Raw genomic sequence first — 24,806 nt, forward strand, 5'->3', positions numbered from 1 at the left:
ATTATCGGCGGAATTAGCAGTGCCTCGGGGGCCACGTATCCCGGTGACGCGGGCACGCACCCTTTGTCTATCCGCTAACGATATATAGGGTGGTATGGATAAGGGTGGGTGTACGCTCGCGCACAGTCCCCTCGGCAAACATCAGACTCGCGTTAGCCGTCAGAAATCAGGGGGATATCCGGAGAAACCGACCCGGGGGAATCTACGCAGTACAGCTATATCGAGTTTCCGGATAATTCGATCGTTCTCCTCTCTCAGTAGCCCATCCGCTCGATTCATTTCTCGTGAATGTTTGTAGTTTGTTCCTTCTGTAAAGAATTCTGCATTCACTTTTATTCTCATTTTTGTTTCTTTTCATGGCTTTTCATACACTTGTCTAAATTGGTCCAAATATTCGCATCTCACAAGCAGAAGAATGTAAATTTAAAAAGTTATTTAAAAAGAGAAAAACAAAACAAAAAATTCTGAAACAAAATCCAAAATTCTTTTCGGATCGATGAAAACGATAGAAAATTTTCAATATTTGAAGAGTTAAACGATTGTATATACTTCTATAGATATTCTATACATATATTCAGATTATCTGCTACTATTCGCCTTCTCTCATATTTTTAATTCTTTTTTATCAAACATTTTTTAGTTTTAGTATATCGGTACTCTGCATTATATATTATAAAAATACAAAGGTTTCTTTGGACGCCTAAAACTGTCAACGGCAGGAACGGCCCGTGGTAGGCCTCATAAATTCCGGACAGGCAATGTCTGGACCGACGGTTTTGCTCAAATAAACTGCTTCTAGGCGTGGTTATGCGGGTTGCACACGCTATACACACGCGGGAATGGCGATGTTCTCTGCCATGGTTCTCGTAGAGTCCATAGCCGTCATGGTGCAAGACTTGAAGCTTCCGCAACTCCCGAGAGCGTCGTAGCTCAAACTTGTTCCTCGACTCTCCGCGGACATTCGCTATATCAAGGGAAATCCTAGAGAAGTGGGCGCGTACTACGTACAACGTTATGTTACAGGGATTTCGGAGTTACTCTTGCATTATTCCAACTTTAATTGACATTAGAGCAGCACTAAGAAAATATATCTCTATACATCAGTTTCTATTTTCTATATTTATTATGTCAAAATTAATATTATTTTCTATACCTTTTCGTGACTACTACGCGACTAATATCGAATCAATTTATCCTACAAAAGGGCTGCACCATCTTCGCCTTGTGTTATTTTATTTTCATAATTGGACAAACAAAATTCAATTTCGTTCTCGAAAAAGCGAGATAGTAAACATGCGTTTTTACGTTACGTTATGACAAAAATTTTATCTCTTTTCGAATACATCTCATACCGGATCTCATCCGGTCTAATGTGAATCTAATGCTGCGATCGCGCATCTGGGGCTGTCTAAGAAGAACGACGGCCGGGTTAAGGGGAAAATTGCATTATTTTTCGACGTCAAGACGCTGAGGGATGGACGGTAAAGGCAGAGGGAAGAGGCGCGCATTAAAAGCGGATTTGCTGCACTCTCGAAATTCACGTCGACCGAGATACACCTCGCTTAATGGCTCGGGGAAATATCCGGAAATGATGTGTGCGCGCCACAGATAGGAGAGAATATGCCATTAAGCTCATGAGAGATGTTATTAAATTCTTAACATCGCTATCCGTTATTAAAATGCGCACGAGATGTCTCACGATGGTTGTTTTTTCACTAAAAATAATTAAATGGAAAATATATATGTACGTTTCAAATGGTTTACAATCTTAAATTATGTTATATATATATATATATACAATAAGAATTTGCACAAACTGATTTAAAATTAATCCATTTTCGTAAAAAGTGTAAGAACTTTTCCAGCGCAATTCTCCACTCATAATTTTCATAATTCGACAGCAAGGATATCAATCGCTAAAAAAATGGTGTCAAAAACAGAACATAATAACAATCATAAAGAGCACAACTTTCAAGATTGACCGCCTGAGAAGAATGCATGCAGCGCATTAATTATGTCAGAAACTGGTTACATTAATGATGCCGGAAGATAGCGAGCGAGTTCACGAGAGCACGGCGAAAGTGAAAACATGAAATCTCCCCCTCCCCTCCTCTCTCTTAACTTTCTATTTCTTTTTAATATTAACTTCTAATCTAATGTATCTGTATCTAATATCTTATTTTTATACATTATTGTTTTATACTACTTTACTAGTTTATATTCTATATCTATATTTCATATTGAATTAAGTTTTAATAATTAGATTAATAAGATTTAACTGATTTTTACAACAAAAAATAAAAGCAATTCTTCTTTTTTCTTTTTTCATGCACTCTTCTTTGTTATTAGTCTTCTTTCTTTAGATTAAGGAAAATAAAAACAAAAACGGCTTGCCATTTTGATTTAAAGCAAAGGCGAACTTTTTAGCGAGATTACCAACTGATAATAATTCGACGGTAGAAGCCGAAATCGGAATTTTATTTCAATTCCACGCCTTATCTCCTCATTTTCGTGTCGCTTCCATGTCGTGAACTGTAAGTGACAGTGGTGCGGGACCAACGCGGAAATCTGCTTATGACGTCGCTGAGATCAAAAGTTCGCAGAGCGTGCAAATGTCTCGTTCCTTTAGTTGAATTTTATACAAAAATTAGAAAATTTAACTAAATAAAAAAAGATTTGAAAGCCTCTGTGTTAAATGCTAGGAACTTAAAAATATTAAGCAAAATATAGTATTAAAAAATTAAAAAATTGAAATTTTGATACAGAAAATAAATAATTAAATTTTTTAAATCATATACACACATCAAATTTTTAACATGTTTATCTCCAGATATTTAAGAAATTTTGTCTTTCCTTTTCAACATTAATTCATTTTCAACATTAATTCTTATTGTAAATTTTTACATAAGCATAAAATTATAAAATTATTCTAGACGTTATCCTAATAAAAATAATCTTAAAAAGATTTGACTTATAAGCTGATTTTATAAGTTTATTTAGAAAAAGCGTGCTCGGTATTTTTGCTTTTTCCCTTTGCAGTGATATAAATTCTGCGATTTCAAATGCTTGCACTTGCAACAGTGCAAAAAATGCAGAGAATGAGGCAATGGCGAAAAAAGTTTCATACGTTTTACAATGGCTATTTTTTCGGAAGTAAAGTTTTTCTCCTTTTTTTCATTACCACCCTTGCGAAAACATTGGTTACCACCGATTCGAATTTAACGAAACTGTCGAGCTGGAAACGGAGACGAACAAAACTGTGTGTCGGAAACGGAGAGCGACATTTCCGGGAAACGCGAAGGAAAAAATGAAGAGGGGGTTGATATCTCTGGTGGACAGCGATAGGAGAAAAATTGGAAATTTCATTCACGCAAAATGTCGCGCCGCGTCGTAACACTTGTCCGTCCAGCTAATTTGCATACATACTCGTGTGTTTTTTTACCGATATGCGAACGTGTAAACTGAAGGTAGAGATTCGATCGCTTGTCGGTCATTCACTGATTGTATTTCGCATCTATTGGAATTAAACATTGTGATATGTGATATATGTATATTAAAAGTAGAATAAATTATTGCGGATATATAAATGTTAAAAGGACGAAAATTTGAAGATCTCTCAAAATCTGACATTTTCCTTTTTTGCTGAGAATAATTTTCATGAGACAAAATATCCGACATCTAATAATAATAATAATAATAATAATTGACATTGTTATAATTGGCATATAAATATTATGTTGATTATTGTAGAAATTATTATCAGGATTAACAAGACAAAATCTCATCGTATATTGATATGTATATTGTACGTATATTGATATGTATATTGAAATGACATTTTTGTTACCTGCCCGACAAAGTGCATAAATGAGAGCAAACATTAAATGTTTCTTGTCATATTTTATAGCGTAACGTGATAATAGCGGTGCGATGCTTTCCACGTCGATTACGAATCACATTGAGAACAACGTAAACGAACATTATGACAAGGGATTTAAATTACGAGAGGCATATAATTTGGGAAAGTGCCCAAACTTTCGTGGCGGAGAGAAAAAGAAGCACGCAGGATGCTCATCTTGAAGAAAGATTATAAAAGTTCGTTACACGAACGGGCTTTCAGACGGTGCGGAATTAATAATAGATGCACAAATGCTATCGCATTACTTTGGAGAAGTGAAAGTGTGCATTTTCGTAAATGTAAAGTAATAAGAAAAGTAACAAAACTTGTGCAAAACTTATAAAAATACTACTTAACAAAATATTTTAAAGATAAAGTACTTAGAGCTTTACGTTACTTGTCGCGATATATTATTGAAACATATTTAAATGCAATTATATATATAAATTTGGTGTAAAGAATAATTAAATTTTTGCTATGCCACTGATTTATAATATATTTTGTTTTGCAAAATTAAGAATTGCATACGTCTGTTTCAGAGAGAGGAGATGCATCAGCTATATATGAAATCCGATATCAGCCTAAAGGTGTATAAATTTACAATCCCCTCTCTTTCATGAAGACCAAAAATTCCTACAATATCTTGTTGCAAATTTCTATTGTTCACCTATTCTATTATAGTGCTAACCATATTTAATATATTAATTATTAAGTTAATTAGATGCTTCAAACGTGAAGCTGTTTTAAACCATGTAGATTAATATCATAAATACGTGCAAAATTAATTTGTCCAACAAACGACCCAATCTGTGACATGTGCTCGGAATTAGTGCCATAATATTATGCATAATTGCTCTTTCAGTTGCCAGCTGTCCATCGTTTCGGCGCGTTATCCCGTAGCAACGCTCATATCCTGCGTCTTTTGAAAATTACGAACAACGATTCTCTCGACGGAAAACTTATTGCACGACGAAACTTAATGGTGATCTAATGCCCCACTTTGTAAACAACTTGCTTGAATTGTACCAAATGAAATACGCATAATCATCGTCCGGTTTAATTGCCACGGTTAATCACATTCGTTGATATAAAGCTAACTTATGCCAAGTTTCGAACTTTGGTGAGTCCAAGCCCTTTTCTCGAGCTCTATTGAAATTTTGCGTCCTTTCAGGAAGACATCGTCCATCTTGTCTTCAGAATGAATAGAAGGACGCACCCCAAAATGTTAAATCTTAAGATTTAACCCGTGTATATACATGTATACACACAAGAATCTATATCTATACATCATACACATAAACGCATCCTATGTAAATATTCCATATACTGGGTGATTCCAAATAAAGCAGAAAAACAATTTATATGAAACATATGTTAAACATTTAACTATTATAAAAATATTTTTATCTAGATAATTTTTATAAAAAATACACAATTATATAAAATAATACATATTTAACTTTATACATATGTCTATTACAGTAATTCATTCTTTTTGCCATTTTATTTACAAAAACCAACAATTAATATTTGCATAAAATTGCAAATTAGTAAAATTAATACATAGCCAATATATGTAGAAGATTTAATTAGCGACTGGTCACCCGGTATAATACCGTTGTTCCATATAACGTCTCGAATATTATAGGCGCAATCTCTCATACATCACGATGAGGATTCCGCGCGAAATGGAAATTATTCGCGCGAGATTTTCATCATAAATTACGGGAATTAATTCGATTTAATCTCCGCTGCACGTGGCAAGGGTAGTTAATGTGTTCACCCCTCGTTCTCCCCACTAATAATGCAAGCTGAATTTTTTTCGAGATATATGTATATGCAATTGTTAGATGTTTATTTTTGTGCGCGTAAATATTTAATACATATATATAAATTGTTTATATGTTTCAACTGTGTGTGCGTGTGTGTGTATTACTAATAATTGCGACACCAAGTAAAATAAATGATTAGATTATCAGATCATCTTTTCCTTTTTCCGTACAATTATTATATGCATATAATTATTATACATATTAGCAACTCCATCAATTTGCAAATTAGAAGAATGATCGTAATATAACTGCACAACTGCGCTCGAGTAAGATTTCAGCGTCAATCTTGGCCTTGAAATAAATAATGAGATCACACTTGACCTCATCGAGAAAAGGCCAAAGAAAAAACAAAGCTGTACTCACCGTTCATAGGAATCTGGGGTCGTGCAGAGCTCACTCAACATGCAGTCCAAATCAGTCGCCAAAGAATTCAGTAGCTAAAAAACAAGAGCAAAAAAAAAGAGTTAAAGGCAGCCGAAAGATTATAAATTCGCTCGTTAATATACATTCTATCAATTAGTTCATTAGATCGATTAATAACACTTCTCTGATAAAGTTCAAACTATCGTCATTATTTTGACATATTATTAAAATACAATAGATTTATCTTTTCAGATTAAATAATACAAGATATTTATATGGTGGTAATCATGGCAATAATGGTTGTCGCGAATTTTTTCACAGGATTTCTATCAGCGTTACAGCACAGTAAACGCTTCTGTATTTGCATTGCATCGGCAAAAATCGCAAAGCTGGAAAATTAGAAGATTTCCGTCCGCGAGCACTTTCATAGAGTCAATATTGAACGTTGAGGAAAGAACGATCCGATGAAGCTTCCACGACGGCACGTGTGCAAAAAGATGTGCGTGTATAGTGATTCCCTACTCGCATATTCTATCTAGTATTTTTTTATTTATATTCATAAACCTAAAATCCATTTATTTAAGATAAAAAGATGCGTTTCTATTCAATATACTTTATTTTAAATATATTATCCAGAAATTAATATATGCACATGTAAAATATAAAATAATATTTAAGTATACTATGCAAAAATGACTGAAAATGATATTTAAATAATAATGTTTAGGTAATAATATTATTCTAAAAATAATTAAATATATATATATATATATATATAATAAATATTACTCAGTAAGTACATACGTATGTCTTTTTTATTACAATTGCAAACACCGTGATCGTTAGCGAACCGCAACCGGTCATCCCAACTCGCGTAAATACAAGTGCATGCTTGCGGTACGCAATAATGCGTGAGCGCAATTTAAATACATGCTTCCCCTCTCCCGGAGGGAGTGTTATGCAGCAGAAACAAGGACCTGAAGGGTCATCGCGAGAATGTAATTGCAATCTACCACTTCCCAATATCCCGATCAATTCTCTTTTCTCCCGATGAATAAAACGAACCGCAATCTGTCAGTGCAAGCATCGAATCGTGTCACTCTATTTGCAGACCTGTGCCTCTGAAATTTTCATAGCGACACGTCCGTTAGACGGCTAAACCATGTCGAACATGGATCTTTATTCTTGCAATTTTAATTCTCCTCAAAAATTACAAAGAATTGCGCAAAATGACTTTTATAACGACTTCACGATATTAAATATATAATACATGTCACTATATTCAACATTGTAAACTATTATTCTTCTAAAGTTAATATAAATTATATAAGCTTATATATAAAATATACATATATATGTAATGCTTTAATTATTTAAATAATTATTCATAAGTTTAATTTCCTTTTCAAATTCTCATTTTGAAACAAAAATAATAATCAACAGCACTTTTTTATCAATAAAAGACTTAATTTTTATGTTTTTGTGATTATTTACGATTAAAATATCTTGTGCTGCTACAATCCGGAACAAATTACATTCCTCATCGAGTGTCAGTCAGAAAAATCGGGAAAAATAGTGAATCGTGAGAGTCGGAGAAATTTGACAAATCGAGAAAATGCCACGGAATTCATGCAATATGTAAGGTGTGCTCGCTATAACCACGTGGCATACTCGCTCGTGTGTATTCGATGGTGAGTCACGAGAGTCAGCGGAGCGCGAAACCCTATAAAGCAACGAGTCGGCTGAATATTTTGCCTGTCGAAGCTAATGCTTTCGCCGGAATCGATAGATTCGCGAGACGTGCCGAGAAAGACGCGGCACCGGAGAAACCCTTTTGTCGATCTAAAGAAGCGTAAAGCTCAACCAAGCCGGAAACCGTACAAGTGGCGACCTTGACAAGAGAAGCAAAGATCGATCGCGACTAAGCGATTTATCAAATTGAATACAAAGACTATATGTAGCGAAACAAAATTTATTTAAATTGAAATACAACTCACATACGAGATATATACGGAATATAGCGAATTGATAAAAGATTAACAATTTAATAAAAAAAGGTCTGTGTAAACTTACAAAAAAAGAAAAAAAACAAGACACGAAATTCAAATATTCCAACCGCAGACTGATTTAATTAAATAAAGGACGGAATCGAGATTAAATGTATTCGCTGTCGTTATGCAACGCGTTGTGTCCTCTGCTTTGCTTCTCTTTCAGCAAGCAGCAGCACTAGCAACAGCGGCTGCGACGAGTACTGATTGGATCTAATCCGTTTAATTCGGGGAATGAGTTTCAGTGGACCATTTTAATTCGAGTTCGTCGCGTCGCGTTTGCTCTCTCGCTCGCTTCGAGTATTCCTCTTAAACTTCAAGCTTTGAGAGCGCTTCAGGCACGCTATCCCGATATCAGCCTTTTACATTCGTTTCGTAATGATCAGCCAGACACTTGAGTCCAATCTTAAGAGAATGTTGTAATGTCAAGAAAAATTTCTTTCTTTTAGTTATTAGCTTGGAATTTATAGTAACAATAGTATTTAAAGAAAGATTATTTGATGAAAAATGAGAGAGAAAGAGAGAGAACACGGAGATATGTTTTCAATATTAACAGAATATTTTACAAAAACACGTTATTTTATATTCTATATGTATATCTAAAATATTAAATTATTCTATATCAAGAAAAATTGTTACATTTTAATTTCTGATTTGGAGTTGTAATAAGATTGAAATTTGAAGAAATGTTTGCGTAAAAATTTGTATAATGGAATATTTCTTAACAAAATATATGATTGTAAAAATTTCAAATATAATATATCTATAGAATTAATATTTTTGTCTTTATTAATTTATTATATCTTTATCATAATTAAATGTTTACTAAATTATTAATATTTTCTTGTAAATATTAATTCTGATTGTAAGGTGGCTTCTCTTTTTATTAGACAATACAAATATCTTTGTATTCTTGCATCAGTAGAAATAACACAATGTATCTGTAATTCAACGAATTCCTTATCGCACCTTTATCAATCGTCCCATACATGTACGAGACTGTACACATGCGTATCTTCTTCGTGTCGCGTATTTCTATCACTCAATATTAACAAAAGTGTCACGGAGATGGAAAAGAACAACGGTGATTAGGCACGGCGACGCATAACGATGCAACACCGACAACAATTAAACGGGTTCTCCACTCCAGCTCGTTATCGTAATGGACGACGTCGTCGGTCGCATAATACACACACGAGGGGATACTGTGCAGAACTTGGTGCAATGCAGGAACTCGAACAGATAGTGACCAAACACGAATAACAACGCTAACGCGCGACAAAGAGAACGAAGAGACAAATAAACGTCGACAATCCTGGGGTCCGGCTAGCGCGACATGTGTCCGCCGCAAAAGTCGAGTGTCCACTGTGTCGTCGTCGTAAGAATGCGTTTAATAGGATCGCGCGAACGGGAAAGACGACTACAGGGTGTCCCTGAAGAAAAACACGCAAATAGTTTCGTCCGATAAAACGACGGGCGAAAACAAAAATTAATCAAAAATCTTTAGAATTATCTTTCCGTACTAAAAAATATATAAATATTTATAAATAAACTTAATTTAAATATTGTTAGATCCAAATTATAATGTAACTACAAAGTCAAACATTTTAAGACGTAAATAACAGATCTTTTTACCTGTTTTGACTTTTGGCGATTTCTCTTCGACAATATTTAGCGTAAAATATTGAGTAAAAGACAAAGTAAAATATTTTTCTAATATACAGTTATTATACGTGATTATCATAATTATATATGTACACGCGGGCGCGTATGTGTGTATTAGAATTTATTATTAAAAGGAAAGAATGCAATACCGAGACTGTGAAAGAACACGAAGAAAGGAAAGCACGCACACGACGCATTTTTCGCGCAGAAAACGTGACTCATCGCAAATTGTCTGTACGATTACGCGTTTTATCATATAGCGCAGTGACTGTCGATTTCACCTGTGCGCGCCGTAACTATCTGAACACACTGTGCACGCGTCCAAGAGCGACAGCTGCGGCCGATCGGCCACGTTACGTGTTCTCCTCCGCTCGCAGTTGTGAGATGATAAGGCTATTGCAAGATATATACACACACATATATATATATATATATATATATATATATACACATATACACACACATATACTATATATATATATATATCTTTATCGCATGTGGTACAGCCTGTACAAATGAAGATAGCAATAGACATTGAAAAGAGTATAAGTGAAACAATGCGGCGATGTGAAACAAATAAAAGCATTTAACCGCATACTGAAACCTCACACATGTGATTAGACATTTACGTTATATCACGCTATTTGTATTGACAAAATTTTATAAAATTGCATAACGGAAAAATAAATGAAAGAGATAAAAAAGAAAAAAATTAAAGTCAATTTTTAAAAGTACTGTTATCAGTCTAAATTCTTGTTTTAATAATGATAGGAAAATGTGAATTGTTCCTCTGCATTATAATGCGGTGCTATTGGCGGGCTTAAAGCATTAAACGTTAATCCTACTAGGCTTAAGATGTTAAGCCTTAACCTTTCGTTTGTTGCGCACGTGATGGCAATCGTAGCAAATAATGCGTACTTGTAATTTATAAAACTGTAGTGCTTTAATCCTAATAATAATGTTAAATGTGATTGGTTTTATATTTATTCATTTTCTCTACCATTACTGGAACAAGATATAAACTTTAAATTTAGAATTAGTTGACAAATAACTGTGAGAGAAACAAATAAGTGAAAAATTGCATGATATTCTTCATAAATTGGAAATATTTAATTATATAATAAAAAATAGATTTTATTTGATAATATTAACAAAAATTAGATAAATATTTATTTAGTATTTAAAAATGAAATTTAGAAAGTATGTAGCAGAGAAGACTGAGCATACGTCATATTGCGTTATACACATATGCAATTGATATTCGAGACCGAATCGCGATACAACTGCGATGACTCATCGATGAGATATCTCGTCAATGACAAATGAATAAAGTAATTGAATTCTCAGTGAAACTTTTCGAAAAAACAATCCATCGTGTCGCTAGAACGAGTGAGAAAAAAAAAAAGATTCGGCACGAATGCATCCATACACATAAACGCGCATGACTGTAAAATTTGCACGCGCACACATATAAGACTATAAATAACTGTACAATAAAATGCTGCACGACCCCGATTTCAAATTTGTATTTTGCTTTGATAGCGATCGTTCTTCCTCTCGGCACTCGAGAATGCGTACGCGCGAGATGGCATTTCTCACGATCAAGATGCGCAGTTTCACTTCGCGACGACTGCACTTAATCATCATTCGCGAAGCGTAAAGCGTGCATTTTCATGCCGACTTGATGCGAGCGGAGTAAACTTCAACGCGCGGAGAGCGGTCGCGGAAAATTTAATACACACGTATTTCGCTTCAATATATCAAACAAAACTATAAACATTTTTTACATGATGTATTTCATACAAAGCCCATTTTAGACGATTTACAATTCATAGAAATGCTAAACATTCAGAGAAATACTTCAAATCTCAGCAAATATATTTGTAGATACATAAAAAAACTTGGCTAAATAAAAATTTATTTGTTTACTCCTTTTTTATCTCATTATTATCAGTTCCTTTTATCCATTTCCTTCCTTTTACAAAATATTATAATGTTAGAATTTTAATATTTTAATAATACGTAAATTATCAAGAGTCAAGCAAAATTATTAGATAAATTATTTAATCTGTTTTCTTTTTCTTTCTTTCTCTTTATTTAAAAACTATATTTGCTCTCTAAAGAGAGAATTAAATTCTTACAAAAAATTTTCGTTTATTTCTTACCCGTTATTATCTATTCTATCGATAATCTTTCAATATACGAAAGTAATTTCTACTTCTCATTTCAATTCTACTTACGTAAATTTTATTATTGCAATATATATGTATATTGCAACATCATAGTACTATTCATATTACAATTAGCCTCTATCTAAAAAAGTTAAAAGAGAAAAAAAGAGGAAAAATATTAAAAACACGATTCAATAAAAATTGTTTTTTTTGTTTGATCAAAAAAGAAGCTTACACAGAACAAAGTAAATCTCTTTCAAGTTGTTGTTTTCAATTATTTTCTCCACTCGTAGTTATTTTGTGTTATTTCACACTGATAATCTTTCGATACACCATACAAAAACATTCTCATTACTGCTGCACAAATTTCGAACTTCAATTACTAATTTATTGTTTCAATATCGTTTCTTAATATTGAAAAGTCGTTAAAAACTCAAAGAAATTTTCAAAATTTTATTCGTTTACGAAGTCAACAAAAAAAACTAAGACAATCTTCCCTTCTCATCTTCTGCCTGCTTGCTTTTAATCTCGCATGATATTCAAGTGACAGGAACAAACTGGTGACACTTTTCGCGATTTAGTAACGAGTTTCACTATCTTGCATGTCTCAAGCAAATGTAAACTATATATATTGGTACTAGACACTTATTAATACTCTTATGTTAGAAATGAATATTATTATATCTAAATTTAGTTGGTGATGCTGGATATTATAATACATGTTTTAATCAATATTATTTGATATTAAAAGTATATTTAGAACACTATTTAACACACGCGCGTGTTATGGGTGACTGAATTCGGATGTGAATGTGCAGGCACCGACTGCCACCTGGGAATCGATACCCGGCTACCAGTGGTAACTAGTTAAATTGCTATAGCAACATTTGATCAAAACAGAAGATGCGTATTTAGAGCAGAGCATGCTAATAATGCGGAAAAAGAGAAAGAATGGAATTCAGTGAAAGCATTAATTCTGTATCACACTGTATTTGATTTTACAGTAAGACACAAAAAATATATATATTTTTAGTACAAATTATACTTATTAAATTCGTCTTAATATTTATCCCACAATAGATAGAAAAAAATAGATACGGTGTACCGTAATGACAATTAGAATGTTGCTGAAATTGTTTAATGGTTATTTAGAAACAAATTTATAAAACTGCAAAAAAATTTAACAGTTTTATTCGTAATTCATATATATGTTATAAATTTCTGAATTACATTGTGATTAGTGTTGCATTTTTTCCAGTTTCCATTTTTAGCAAAATTTTTTATACCAATATTATAAATGTACAACAAAACACTTCAATATTATAAAATCGAGGAAGGCGATTTGGTTAAGAGGGTAGAACGCAAGAGAGCCTGTTGTAATAAATCTCGCCTTCAATCAACTTAAAACGATGTTAAATTATTTGGAAGGGCGCACGCGGTAACACTAAAAAAGTCAAAACATCTAAAATGTACGGCAATGGTTTACTTCGGTTATTTGCACCGCATGAAAACGCGTCTTTAAGTCGACGACTTAAAGAAGACCGATACTTTTCTCTAAACTTTGAGAATGACAAATTAAAATTGCAGAATTGCAAATTTGAGATGTTGCCAAAGAACTGTCATTCTGTAATATGTCCTCCTTTTCATTTTAACTAAAAATCCTCTAAAATTACTTTAAAATTAACAATTTGACACTAAAAGCAATATGTAAGATGCGAAAAAAAGCGAGAGCAAAAGAAAGAGAGAGAAAGAGAGAAATTAAAAACAAATAGGATAGTAAACTAGAAGTGTTAACAAGTATTAAAGTAAAAATAGAATTTTATAAATTTTTAAATACATTAAAAATAAAAGAGATAAAATGTAACTTAATTTAAGACATAAATGTCAGTTTAGTTAATGCTTAGTTATTAGAAATTACTCCTATTAAGCTGGAACTCCCACCATCGCCAAAGAAAGTTGCATCTATTAATTAATTTTAAAATTAATAAAATTAATTAAATAGAAACTTAACCACAATGACTGCTACTGCTTACTACAATGACAATATTCCTTATAAGAATAATAAATATTTTCGTAATGGTTCCTCCTCTTTTCGAGCTTCACACGATTAATAATAGCTGATAACGGCCGCCGTAAGTTTCGAGCGCAAGAGTCACGATCATTTGTAAAATGTCTACAATTATCCGAAACTCGGATATGAAGTGAGTTGTCTACGCGATTATACCGAGGCATGACAAAGTCCGTTCCATCATCGCCATCCCTCGTGTATTAGTAGCCACCCTACTGGCCCAATAGCTTAAAAACGCTTTAACTCAGCATGCGGATAAGAACAGATGGTCCCTACTCAGAGTAAGCTACGCGCGCGGGTTAATACTCCGCTGAATATTCACGAGTAGTTTTGTACTGACCCTATACGTCCCTCACGTATCCAAGATGTATATGCGGACGGTTCTGGATGAAGCTCATTTTAGACCATCTATTTAGACTTTTATTCTATCTATAATTTTGTGTGTAAAAAGTTGCGAGTACAGATAGTTGAAGCTCATTTTCAAGCCGCCTTGATTTCTAATTTTTAAGTTGCAGTTTGACAAGTAATTCAATAAACAATTTTTTTTTATATTTAATCAATATAATAAAAAAATAATAAGGTATGGCAAGTCACTCACAAATAAAAATTCATCGAGAAAAAAAATCGATTCTTATCGAGCGATCTCGTGTAGTAAATTCAGTCGATCCATCACGTTTCGAGAAAACCACCCCAGGTTGACCCACGAGCCGGAAATGAAAGGGAAACATCGAGAACATTAATTCTACAAAGACGCGATATCTCGCCCCCGACGCGATGCATGACAAAATTTGCATTAAAGATGGGATTTCGCCGACTGCGTACTTCGCCACAGAATACCCTAGGTACCATGATGATACTTCACTTTCCTGCGAAGCACTCCGACCCTCTTCTCTCGCTACTTTTTATACGTATCATCGTTTATAATATATTGACTGTTCAATATTTTCTTGAACATTATAAAAAAAAATAGATCTCATCTATTATAGATAGATCATCATGTTACTAAGAAAATTATTTTAATAATTTGTATTTCAAATTATCAATATTTAAAATAATTAATATTTTCATGTATTTTAGCGCGCGCGCGCGTTTGATAATTTAATATTAGATTATTTATAAATTCTCTGTTTGCAAAAAATCGCAATGTCATGTGATTTCTCGCGGAAATGTCAAATTCAGAATTTTTTATTCGTGTTTAGAGAAATATAGGAAGATAAACAAAAAAACGAAAATAATGCACGTATAAGATAATCAAAGCGAAGGACGATACCGAGAATAATGCAAAAAGATATGGAAATAACGTCGCGCTAAAAAAATCTTTCCACGTCCGCCGAAAATTTTCCTGCGACAGCGCTCGCTATTCCCTCACTTCGTCGTGACAAATGGCATCAGTTTCTCTTGTGCGTTACGCAATTTCCTCTCTCGCAGAAGCAAAGACACGCTTATTCGCTTATTCCCAGCTTCCCGCGATAAAATCATACAAGTAATTTTGAAATATTTAGGATGTCAATAGTTAAATAAAACATACGCTTAACTTGATTAATCTTTCTTGTATACAGGATATCCCAAGCCAACGTTATCACTCGTTAATAGCAGATTTCTGAGATCATTTAAAAACAAAAATCTTTATACCAAAATTTCGAGGCTACAGTAATTTTTAAATGCAAAATGTTCAAAATTGATCAATCAGATTGTCAAAATTTCACGCGTTCAGGCACGTTGCATATTAATTTTTACATCCTTATTGTATGAGAAACTTCAGAAATCTGGTATTAATATTAATATTGGGTGATTAATGACATTAAAATAAAACAAATTAGATCGACTTACCGGCATGATGCACAAGCGGAGTTGTTCGTCAGTTGATCTGTAATATACAAAATACATTCAAATTATAGCAGCAAATTATTTAAAATAATTACTTAAAAAATAATTATTACACACATTAAACTTTTTACTCATCTTATGTAAATACTTACTTAAAAAAGAATTATATATTTATATCTAATAGGTAAATAAATATTACCATAAATATGAAAAAATGCAAATTTTTTACTAAAAGATTTCATTTCAAAGTTTTTATGTGCATTATATAGCGTGATTGATATTTTACGTGCAATAAATTGCAAACAACATAATAAGTAAACGATTTCTTACTCTAAAGTTGCTCCGCCGGCGCCCGATGCCCTTCCTGAGCCTCATCTACCTCTCATTGTCAGACTTCCTTGTGTTCAAGGCACTTACACGCGTTCGCGATCCGAATACAAAAATCGCACGCTGTTTTAAACGACACTCCCGACACGTACTTTGTCGTTCGGACAAAGTAAAACTCGAATATCATCGCACGTTCGACACTCGGTCGCGTTCGTAACAAGTAACGATGAAAGAGGGTAAGGTTGAAAATAACGAGAAGTAATATAAGGATATTTTTGAAGAAGATAACATGCCGTTACGAAACGCGATCTACCCCGTACAAGTACCGCCGTGCGAATGATAAAAAAGCAATAGACATCAAGGACAAAGTCGCGATTTCGATTTGGAAGAATGCGGAGAAAAAACAACAATATGTTGTGGATAGAGGGGAGGATATATGAAGCGCGCAAGCTAAGCGTGACGACGAAAACATCACCACCACACATCGCGAGTAGGCCTAGAAATTCTTAATATTAGGATATTTATCGAACATTTATCGAAATCGTGTTGAAATCGAGTTTAAACTTGATTTTGATAAATGTTCGATAAATACCTTAATGTTAAGAGTTTCGTGGTCGACTTGCGGCGTTTGGCGCGATTGTTTTCGTCGCCCTTAAGCTGCGTGCTCTATATCGTCTCTTTGTCTTTCTTTCTCGCACCCTATGTATTCACACATACATTATTGCTAGTCCCAGCATTCTTCCAAATCGGAATCGGCGCGATTAAGTCTTTTACATGTTTATTGCCCCCTTATCATCATTCGCATGGCGGCACCTCGTACAGAGCAAATCATTCCATATCGGCGCATTATCCTTTTTAATAGTACTATCCTTATTATTTTCCGTAGTTTTCGATCTCACTCTTTTCATTGTTACTCGTTACAGACGCGGCAGAGTGTCGAATGTGTAATTCATGCAATGATATTCTGTGCAAGCTTTACTTGTGTCCTAATACGACAAAATATAGGAGGGCTGTTTAAAATATGTGATTTTTATATTCGCGTTGCAAACGCGTGTGAGTGCCTTGAACAACTGCAAGGAGAGAAGAAAGAAGCTCAGAAAAGACATCAAGCGCCGACAAAGCAACTTTAGGGTAAATAATCATTTATTTGTTATCTATTAGTTACAAAATATTGCACATAAAATATTATGTAATGTGACGCACATAGAAGCTTTGAAATATTCGCACTAAAAAATTTGCAATTTTTAATATTTATAGTTATTAAATATAAATATATAATAATTTTATTAGATATTTGTGCATAAAAGATGAGTAATTTAATAAGTAGTTTAATGTGCATAATAATTATTTTTCAAATAATTATTTTAAACGCTGCTATAATTCGAATGTACTTGGTATGTTACAGATCAACTTGTAAACAACTCCGCTGTTGCGGATCGTTGCCGATAAGTCAGTATAATTTGTTTTATTTTTATATCATGAAAAGATAGATTGAAAAATAATATAAAATATATAAGATATCTCAGACTAACCATGTCATCTGTTAATAGCAGATTCTTGAGGTTTCTCGTATGGTAAGGAAATAAAAATTAATATGCGATGTATCTGAGTGCATGAAATTTTAATAAAATCTGATTAATCAACTTTAAATATTTTGCATTTAAAAATTACCGTAGTCTCGATATTTTAGTACAAAGATTTTTGTTTCCAAATGACCTCAAAAATCTGCTTTAACAAATGATCAGACACATAGATCAGACATTCTATATCTCCTGATTCCAAAAACAAAATTCCTTATTTCATATCGATATTATTTTAACCAAAATTATTGTATCAAAATATTTTGTTCATATTGCTAGGATCGATGCCTCTGATTTTAAAACGTAAACATTATTCATCAAGAATTTATGATTGTAATTATTACAAAAACTTATGATTGTAATTATTACTGTATTCATAATTTATTGTACTCACCAATAAATAGCTGGACGCAGTACTACCGGTAGATTCCCTTTTCCTCTGGGATCCGAAATCTCTCTGAATCAGCGACGTCATCTTTGTCTCATATTAGTTTACGTCACACATTAATTTAATATCACATTTTATTATAAACTTCACTAAAAAATTATCGCGCACTTTATTAAAAACAAAATAAAATAAAACATATACATGCTTCACGTATGTCACTTGCAAAAAATTTATCTGCAACAAAAAAGAAACAGTAATAGTTAATTCCACAATTAAAATAACATTTAGTATTAAAAATTTTAGTTATGTAATTAAACAAATTTTTACTAACAACATTACATACAAAATAAATAACTTTTACCAAAATACAAAAAAATAAAATATGAGTAAATACGTATTACATGTATTATTTGAAACATTAAAGCGGTAATTATACAAGGAGAGAGAACTATCCTTCCTCTCCTTCTCGTAGAATTTATTTGGCTTTCTTCCGCTATGATTTTCATAACGCGCAAGGGAACGTAAATATCTCGCGTCATGACTTATTCACGAATTATTCCCGTTTGTTTCGTTTTCCCATCGCGCATCGCGCCACCGCTGTGAATTTTTTTTTAGTTTATTATCTCCTACCAGGAAGGTCGCGGCCTTGACAATTCTCACGGCATAATATTGCGGTTTCCTCCAAGAAATAAAACATCCGTCGCTAAGTTTTTGAATTTTCTTCAGCATTGATATGTACAAGAAAATCAATGCTAAGAAATAAAAAAAGAGCGTAAAAAATTTTAATTTTAATTTTAAGTAGCTTGCACTAACTCATGATAATATAATTATAAAATTATATCTCTAGTAATCTTGCGTATGCATTTGCTAGTAATTTATAGGAATAATCAAGGATGACTAAAACACCTTCCATCGAATAATAGACCAAATTAGCGTTGCGTAAAGCGTACTAGAGTCACGATAGATGCATTAGTTTTAAGTAATTGTTAAACATAATTATACACTGAAGATGGCGACATCCAATGGGCTAAAACGTTTGTACATCATTATTGATTATAATTAAATGAGCATGAAAAACCAGCTCTGGCTCTAATAGCTTATTCCGTTTAATTAAATAATTTATAATTTAATTCCATTTAATTAAAATTAATTAATTTTTCAAGTGCTTGATTATTTACAAAAATTTTGACATTTTGATCTCACTTATGTGTATTTAATCAAAAATCTATCACGTCATATTTCTATGAAAAACTACTGAATCATCTGACTCTCGTTTTTCGTACAACAAGAGATGATCTAGCAATTCTGCATTATCAACCCTGAAAGTCTTTATCTTCTTGTTGAGGAAAAATGTCGAAGCACGTCGAAATAAATCTTGGTTATCTTAATAAGATTTACGAATCTTTCTTCGGCATTCCTAAACTTTTGCACTCCCAGTTCCGCAGGAAAAAGTTCAACAGACGGATTATCGCAAAAAGATAATCGCGCAATTATATTCTAGGCATAAATAAATTATTACGCAACATAACGACTTCCGCGACTTGCCTCCTTTACAAAAATTTTAACATAAGCATCGTGAGAGCAACGGCGGAACACGGGAACTTACGAATATCCGCTGTCCAGTTCGCGTGGATATAGATGCGAGAATAGTCTTGACTGTCCGACGTCATCGTTAAGAATCGTTCAAATGATTTCGCAAGCGAGTCAATTTTAATCGAGATCAATCAGCGCACTGTATTACTGCCGCACGCGTTTGCTAAGCGCAGCTGCAAGCTTTTTATGGTAACGAGTATGAGAAATTACTGAGGTAGCTCCTTACTCGAATATTCTTTGTCCATGTATTTATATACTTATATATTTGTTTAATATTTTTTATAGACTTAAAATTCACTTATTCACAGAGAATTTAATTAAAAAAAAAATAAATAAATAAAAACAACAAAGTAATATAAAAATTAAGAAATAGAAAAAATAATTCCTTACCCTTTTTTAAGGTTTTATTTTAAATATTATAAGAATTAGAAATGTATAGAATATAAAAAATAAAAAACGCGTTTTTTTAATTTTCTCATCTGATCTTAATCTTGATCTTTCCGTATATTTCTATCATTCTTATTTCCATGTTTGCAAATTCCATGCTTGCACCTGTTTTGCAGAAGTCTAGCGAGAATATCCTGCATCGTATTAATTGCACTATATTGCAACAGGTGGCAACAGCAACTGCGACAAGCAGCGATATCCTGCGATACCCGTAGTGCATAGCATTGCACATGTGAAACTGCACGTGCAAAGTGTATAATTTTGCGCATATCAAAAAAGATAAAACATTCTTAATTTCGTATCAACTTATCCCATTAAATAAATTTTACAGAAACTGTTATACTATTGTACAAAATACTGTTATACTAAGAAATGAAAAAAAAATTTCTCGTAAGAATTATATAATTGTGTGTTATAATTACTAAAAGATTTTAAGTATATAATTTTGTTTAATTAAGTTTCTTTAAAACTTGATTACACATTTTACGTGTTATAATCTTTAAATTTTAATATAAAAATATAGAAACAATAATAAAAACAAATAGAAAATATAGATATTTTGATTATAAATAATTTAATTAATACTTTAATATTTATCGCTTAGAATAAAAATACGCGCTATTTCCACACGATGCTCGGAAAAATCCAAAAAATTCTTAAAAAAAGGTGTCGTTAAAGTTCCGCACACAACGCAGATCAAACACTCTGTATATAATAATTTCTACCGTGTGATTACATGACGGGTTCAAGCCCCTAAAAGGTACGTGAACGGTATTGTTCCGCATTTCCTCGACTACGTTTCTCTCACGCCCATACATATATCCGAGAGTCGCATCACATGTGAGAACCAGAAGGAAAGAAGAGAAGAAGTAGTACTTCTTTTTCTTCTTTCAGTGAATAATACGCTGGGTCGGTTAGATTTAACAGTAAGGAGTTCACGAATACGTAAGAATTCAAAAGACCGCGGATACATAGGAGGAAGGTACATTCCTAAGAGGCGCCTGCCGTAGTTCCTGCTCTCTGAATGTGAGGTAAGACACCTCCCTGAGTTTCGAGGCGGGTAAAAGCAGACGGGTAAACATCTCCTCTCAAATTTACGAAGAAAAACTAAAGATAAGATGAATCACCGTTCGTGCGAAATACGAGCGGACACGTGTATGAATGGCCACGTTAGGAATGTCGTTCGATTCATCACAGAAATTGTTAAAAGTAGTCTCAATTAGCTGTGCACATTAATTGTTTTCTACATTAATTTATTTTATCTATTAAATTATATATTCTTTGTGTAAAAATTAATTTTACAATTGATAATCCTTTAAGTTTTGAGAAAAGAATATACATTTTCGAATTGTATAGTATGTGTATGGTATATACAGGGTGTTTTATAATGTCCGTGCCAACGCTCGTGTACGGATAGAGTGCGGTAAACTGAATAGAAAAGTCCTTTACCGTTTTGCAATTTTCGCAATAGTAATTGAGATATTAATTAAAAGGGATTGACGAATAATCGCGCGTTGATCGCGACTAGATCGTAGGCTGTACGCTCTAGGCGTGACAGCAATGAGAATCGCATGACAACGAAAAATAACAACGCATATCACTCCTGCTCTCGCTACGTGTTATTTTTCGTATATCCCAGATCCCTCTTAATGGTATTTGTTAAATTGACAAACTTTTGTAACTATTTAAAAACTAAGCATATTTATATATATCGCAGACTTTTAAAATCAGATGAGATATTTTTAATTTCTTACACTCTCTTGTAAATTACATACTATATCGTAGCAGAGCCAAATAAAAAAAGATATTTGTCATTTTGCGTTATATTTAAATTTCTTTCATTGTTATGTGATTGTGTATAACTTCTAGCGCATATTTTATATCTCAAACTTTTTATCTATATGTGTCATATAATATAAATAAGTTTGATTAATGTGCAGGCTGATACACAAGACTGAAACGACTTTTATCATCGTCAGTAGCGTTTCATTAATACTGCACAAATGTTGCTCATTTGATCACAGAAACGATGTGTGCGATAATAATTGATGACATAATGAGTTTCAGTTAATCATTGACACTCATATTTATTTGCGTTTGTAGTAGTGGAATAAATTATGAAAATTCTAAATCGATCCAATTTTCAGCCTTTGTGAATACATATGTAGAATCTAATAAAAAAATAATAAACTTTATTTTAGTTTATTTATTCACGTCTAAAAAAATTTGTGTCCATCATTAAATATTATTATTTAAATAAATTATATGCAAAAACAAAAAACAACAAAATAAACTTAATTATTTTAAGCTTTGTTTAGTAAAAAATAAATTTTATCACTTTGCATCTTATTGATTATATTTAATGTGTTAAGACTTGGGGAAAAAAAAAAAAAAAAAAAAAAAGAAAAATTTGAAAGATTCAAGGACCACTATGGCATCAATGAAATGTAATAAAAAAATGCACCGAAATCATTTTAATCATCAAAAGTCACTTTAATCAATTATCTAAAAAATAATTAAAGAATGTATATACATTAAAACCTACATATATACAGTAGTATACCTACACATATCACTTGCACACATATTACACACATATTCGTACACTGTAATTTCTTTTTCTGCTATGCTTCCTTCATTTTATCACTTGTCGCATTCATACCAATTGATAAACACTGAAATAAATTGCTTGAATGACTGCACGCGCATCTACCGTAATTGATAATAATCGATTTCAATGTGATTGCACTGCTGAAGCATGACAAGATTCAAATTAGAAGACGATATTTTTAGCACACGGGATTTGGTAGAAAGAGACGACGAGACCACGTAGGGCCTCGGGCATCACTGGTTCCAGTATTAACGCCATCATCACCATCAACCGCCTCCAACCACCACTACCATCACCACCACCACCACCATCATCATTATCACTACCATCATCGTTGCCATTGTGCAGTGTTGTATTAACAGCGTTGACAAACGACCTCAGATATACCAATCAACGGCTTTTATCAATTTCGAAAGAATTATTTATCGCAATTTGTCAATTTTTGCTATTATAAATGGCGAAAAAGTTTGTGTTAAATATTTTTAATATTAAATATTTTTAACTATTAATATTTTAAACTATTTTTAAACTTTATTAGAAATAACTTTAGTATCTCGATATTTTCGCCAAGAAAAATCAATATTTCAAATCCATGAAAAAATTTATTATCAAAATTAAAGTTGCAACATGTTGTTTATGTGTGTGCGTTAAATATTAACTTACAATTAGTATATTTTAAAAATTTTTCTACAAATTCTAAAATTTTTTATATTATAATTATGACTTTTAATAATCAAATATCTTTATTAAATTATAAAATTCCTAGTGTCAAAAATAGATTATGATATTCGAATAATTTTAATCGTATTTATAGATAGATTAAATATAATTAATTGTTATTAGTTTCTTACATAAGTGTGCGACCTTTTTTAATTGCGCGACTAAATACTGCTTCATTTCCGCTCGTGGTTCGTTGTTATCATGCACTAGTCGAGGTTTCCTTTATGATGAATACGTTTACACCAAGGCACGATCAAACGACGCGCGGCACGCATACACACATACACAAACGCGCGCGCGTGCATAATTAATATTTCACGATTATGTCGTCAATTAGTCTTTACTCCACATCAAATTTATTTCCAAGAATTCTAAGAGAAAGAGAGAGAAAGTGTTTTCATAATTATACACATTCATTGATTGTTATATTCAATCTTATCTTAAAAAAATCTTATTACGAATCTTAAAAAAAATCTCAAAATTTTGCATAAAATAATTTTCTTTATAAAAGATAATATAATGTAATATGCGCATAATGCCAATTTACAATTAATAAAAAATTCGCACAATATATTGCTTATCTAAGTTAGCCTCACCTTTTTAAAATTCAAGAAAAGTAATAAAGGTAATAATGGTAACATGTTAAATTAAAAAAGTCCCACGAATTACAGTATATACATATATACAATTGAAAATTTTCGAAATCCTGTGTATATTTTAAGTGTTGTGTTAATCTTTCTCATAAAAAATGGTCAGTTGAAATAATATTTTCTTTGTAATGATTACTCTTTCGTGCATCGCAACGTTTGTTGTATAATCACGTAATCAGGAGATTACGTGAGAGATCGTTAAAGAGGAATACATTGAATCTTAATATAGCAAGTTATTCCCCAGAACCCAGCGGTGCATTTCTAATTTGTTTATTGCCGAGTGGCGTTTCGAAATCCCGGAAGCGCGCACGATTGTGTGGATGGAGAATCGACAGAGCAAGATACACGTCAAAATCATCGTTGATTAGTCACTTCCGATCGCGAGAGGAATAGAAAAACAAAGTTATCGTGCCATCCTGCGTCCTTTGAACTCAGAGTAAAAAGTAAAGTTCTTGCTACGTCTAAATTTCATTCTATTTAAATTATTATGCAATATTTAATCAACAAAATATATATTAATAATTATTTGTCATTTAAATTATAGCAATATAATTTTTAATTTAATAAATTCAAAAAAATTTGAATACAAAATCAATAAAGATTATATTGCTATAAATT

The 24,806-nt window shown here is 32.5% G+C and overlaps 1 protein-coding gene across 5 annotated transcripts in view; it reads right to left on the reverse strand.

Moving 5' to 3' along the window:
- spri (sprint) overlaps positions 1 to 24,806 on the reverse strand; it is a 125,953-nt gene that overhangs the window by 62,346 nt on the left and 38,801 nt on the right. For 2 of the 5 annotated variants that reach the window (XM_012359763.2, XM_067348896.1), the window contains exons 3-4: positions 18,174 to 18,401; positions 6,094 to 6,167 (exon numbers count right to left, since the gene is read on the reverse strand). In XM_012359763.2, coding sequence (XP_012215186.1) covers positions 6,094 to 6,167; positions 18,174 to 18,254 — 155 coding nt within the window. In that variant the 5' untranslated portion in view covers positions 18,255 to 18,401. Of the gene's footprint in view, positions 1 to 6,093; positions 6,168 to 9,110; positions 9,510 to 12,212; positions 12,396 to 15,875; positions 15,913 to 18,173; positions 18,402 to 24,806 lie in introns of those variants that run through there. The other 3 variants (XM_012359769.2, XM_067348898.1, XM_012359768.2) reach the window with 3 other exon arrangements.

The sequence above is a fragment of the Linepithema humile genome, chromosome 2, assembly GCF_040581485.1.
Source record: "Linepithema humile isolate Giens D197 chromosome 2, Lhum_UNIL_v1.0, whole genome shotgun sequence".
NCBI lineage: Eukaryota > Metazoa > Arthropoda > Insecta > Hymenoptera > Formicidae > Linepithema > Linepithema humile.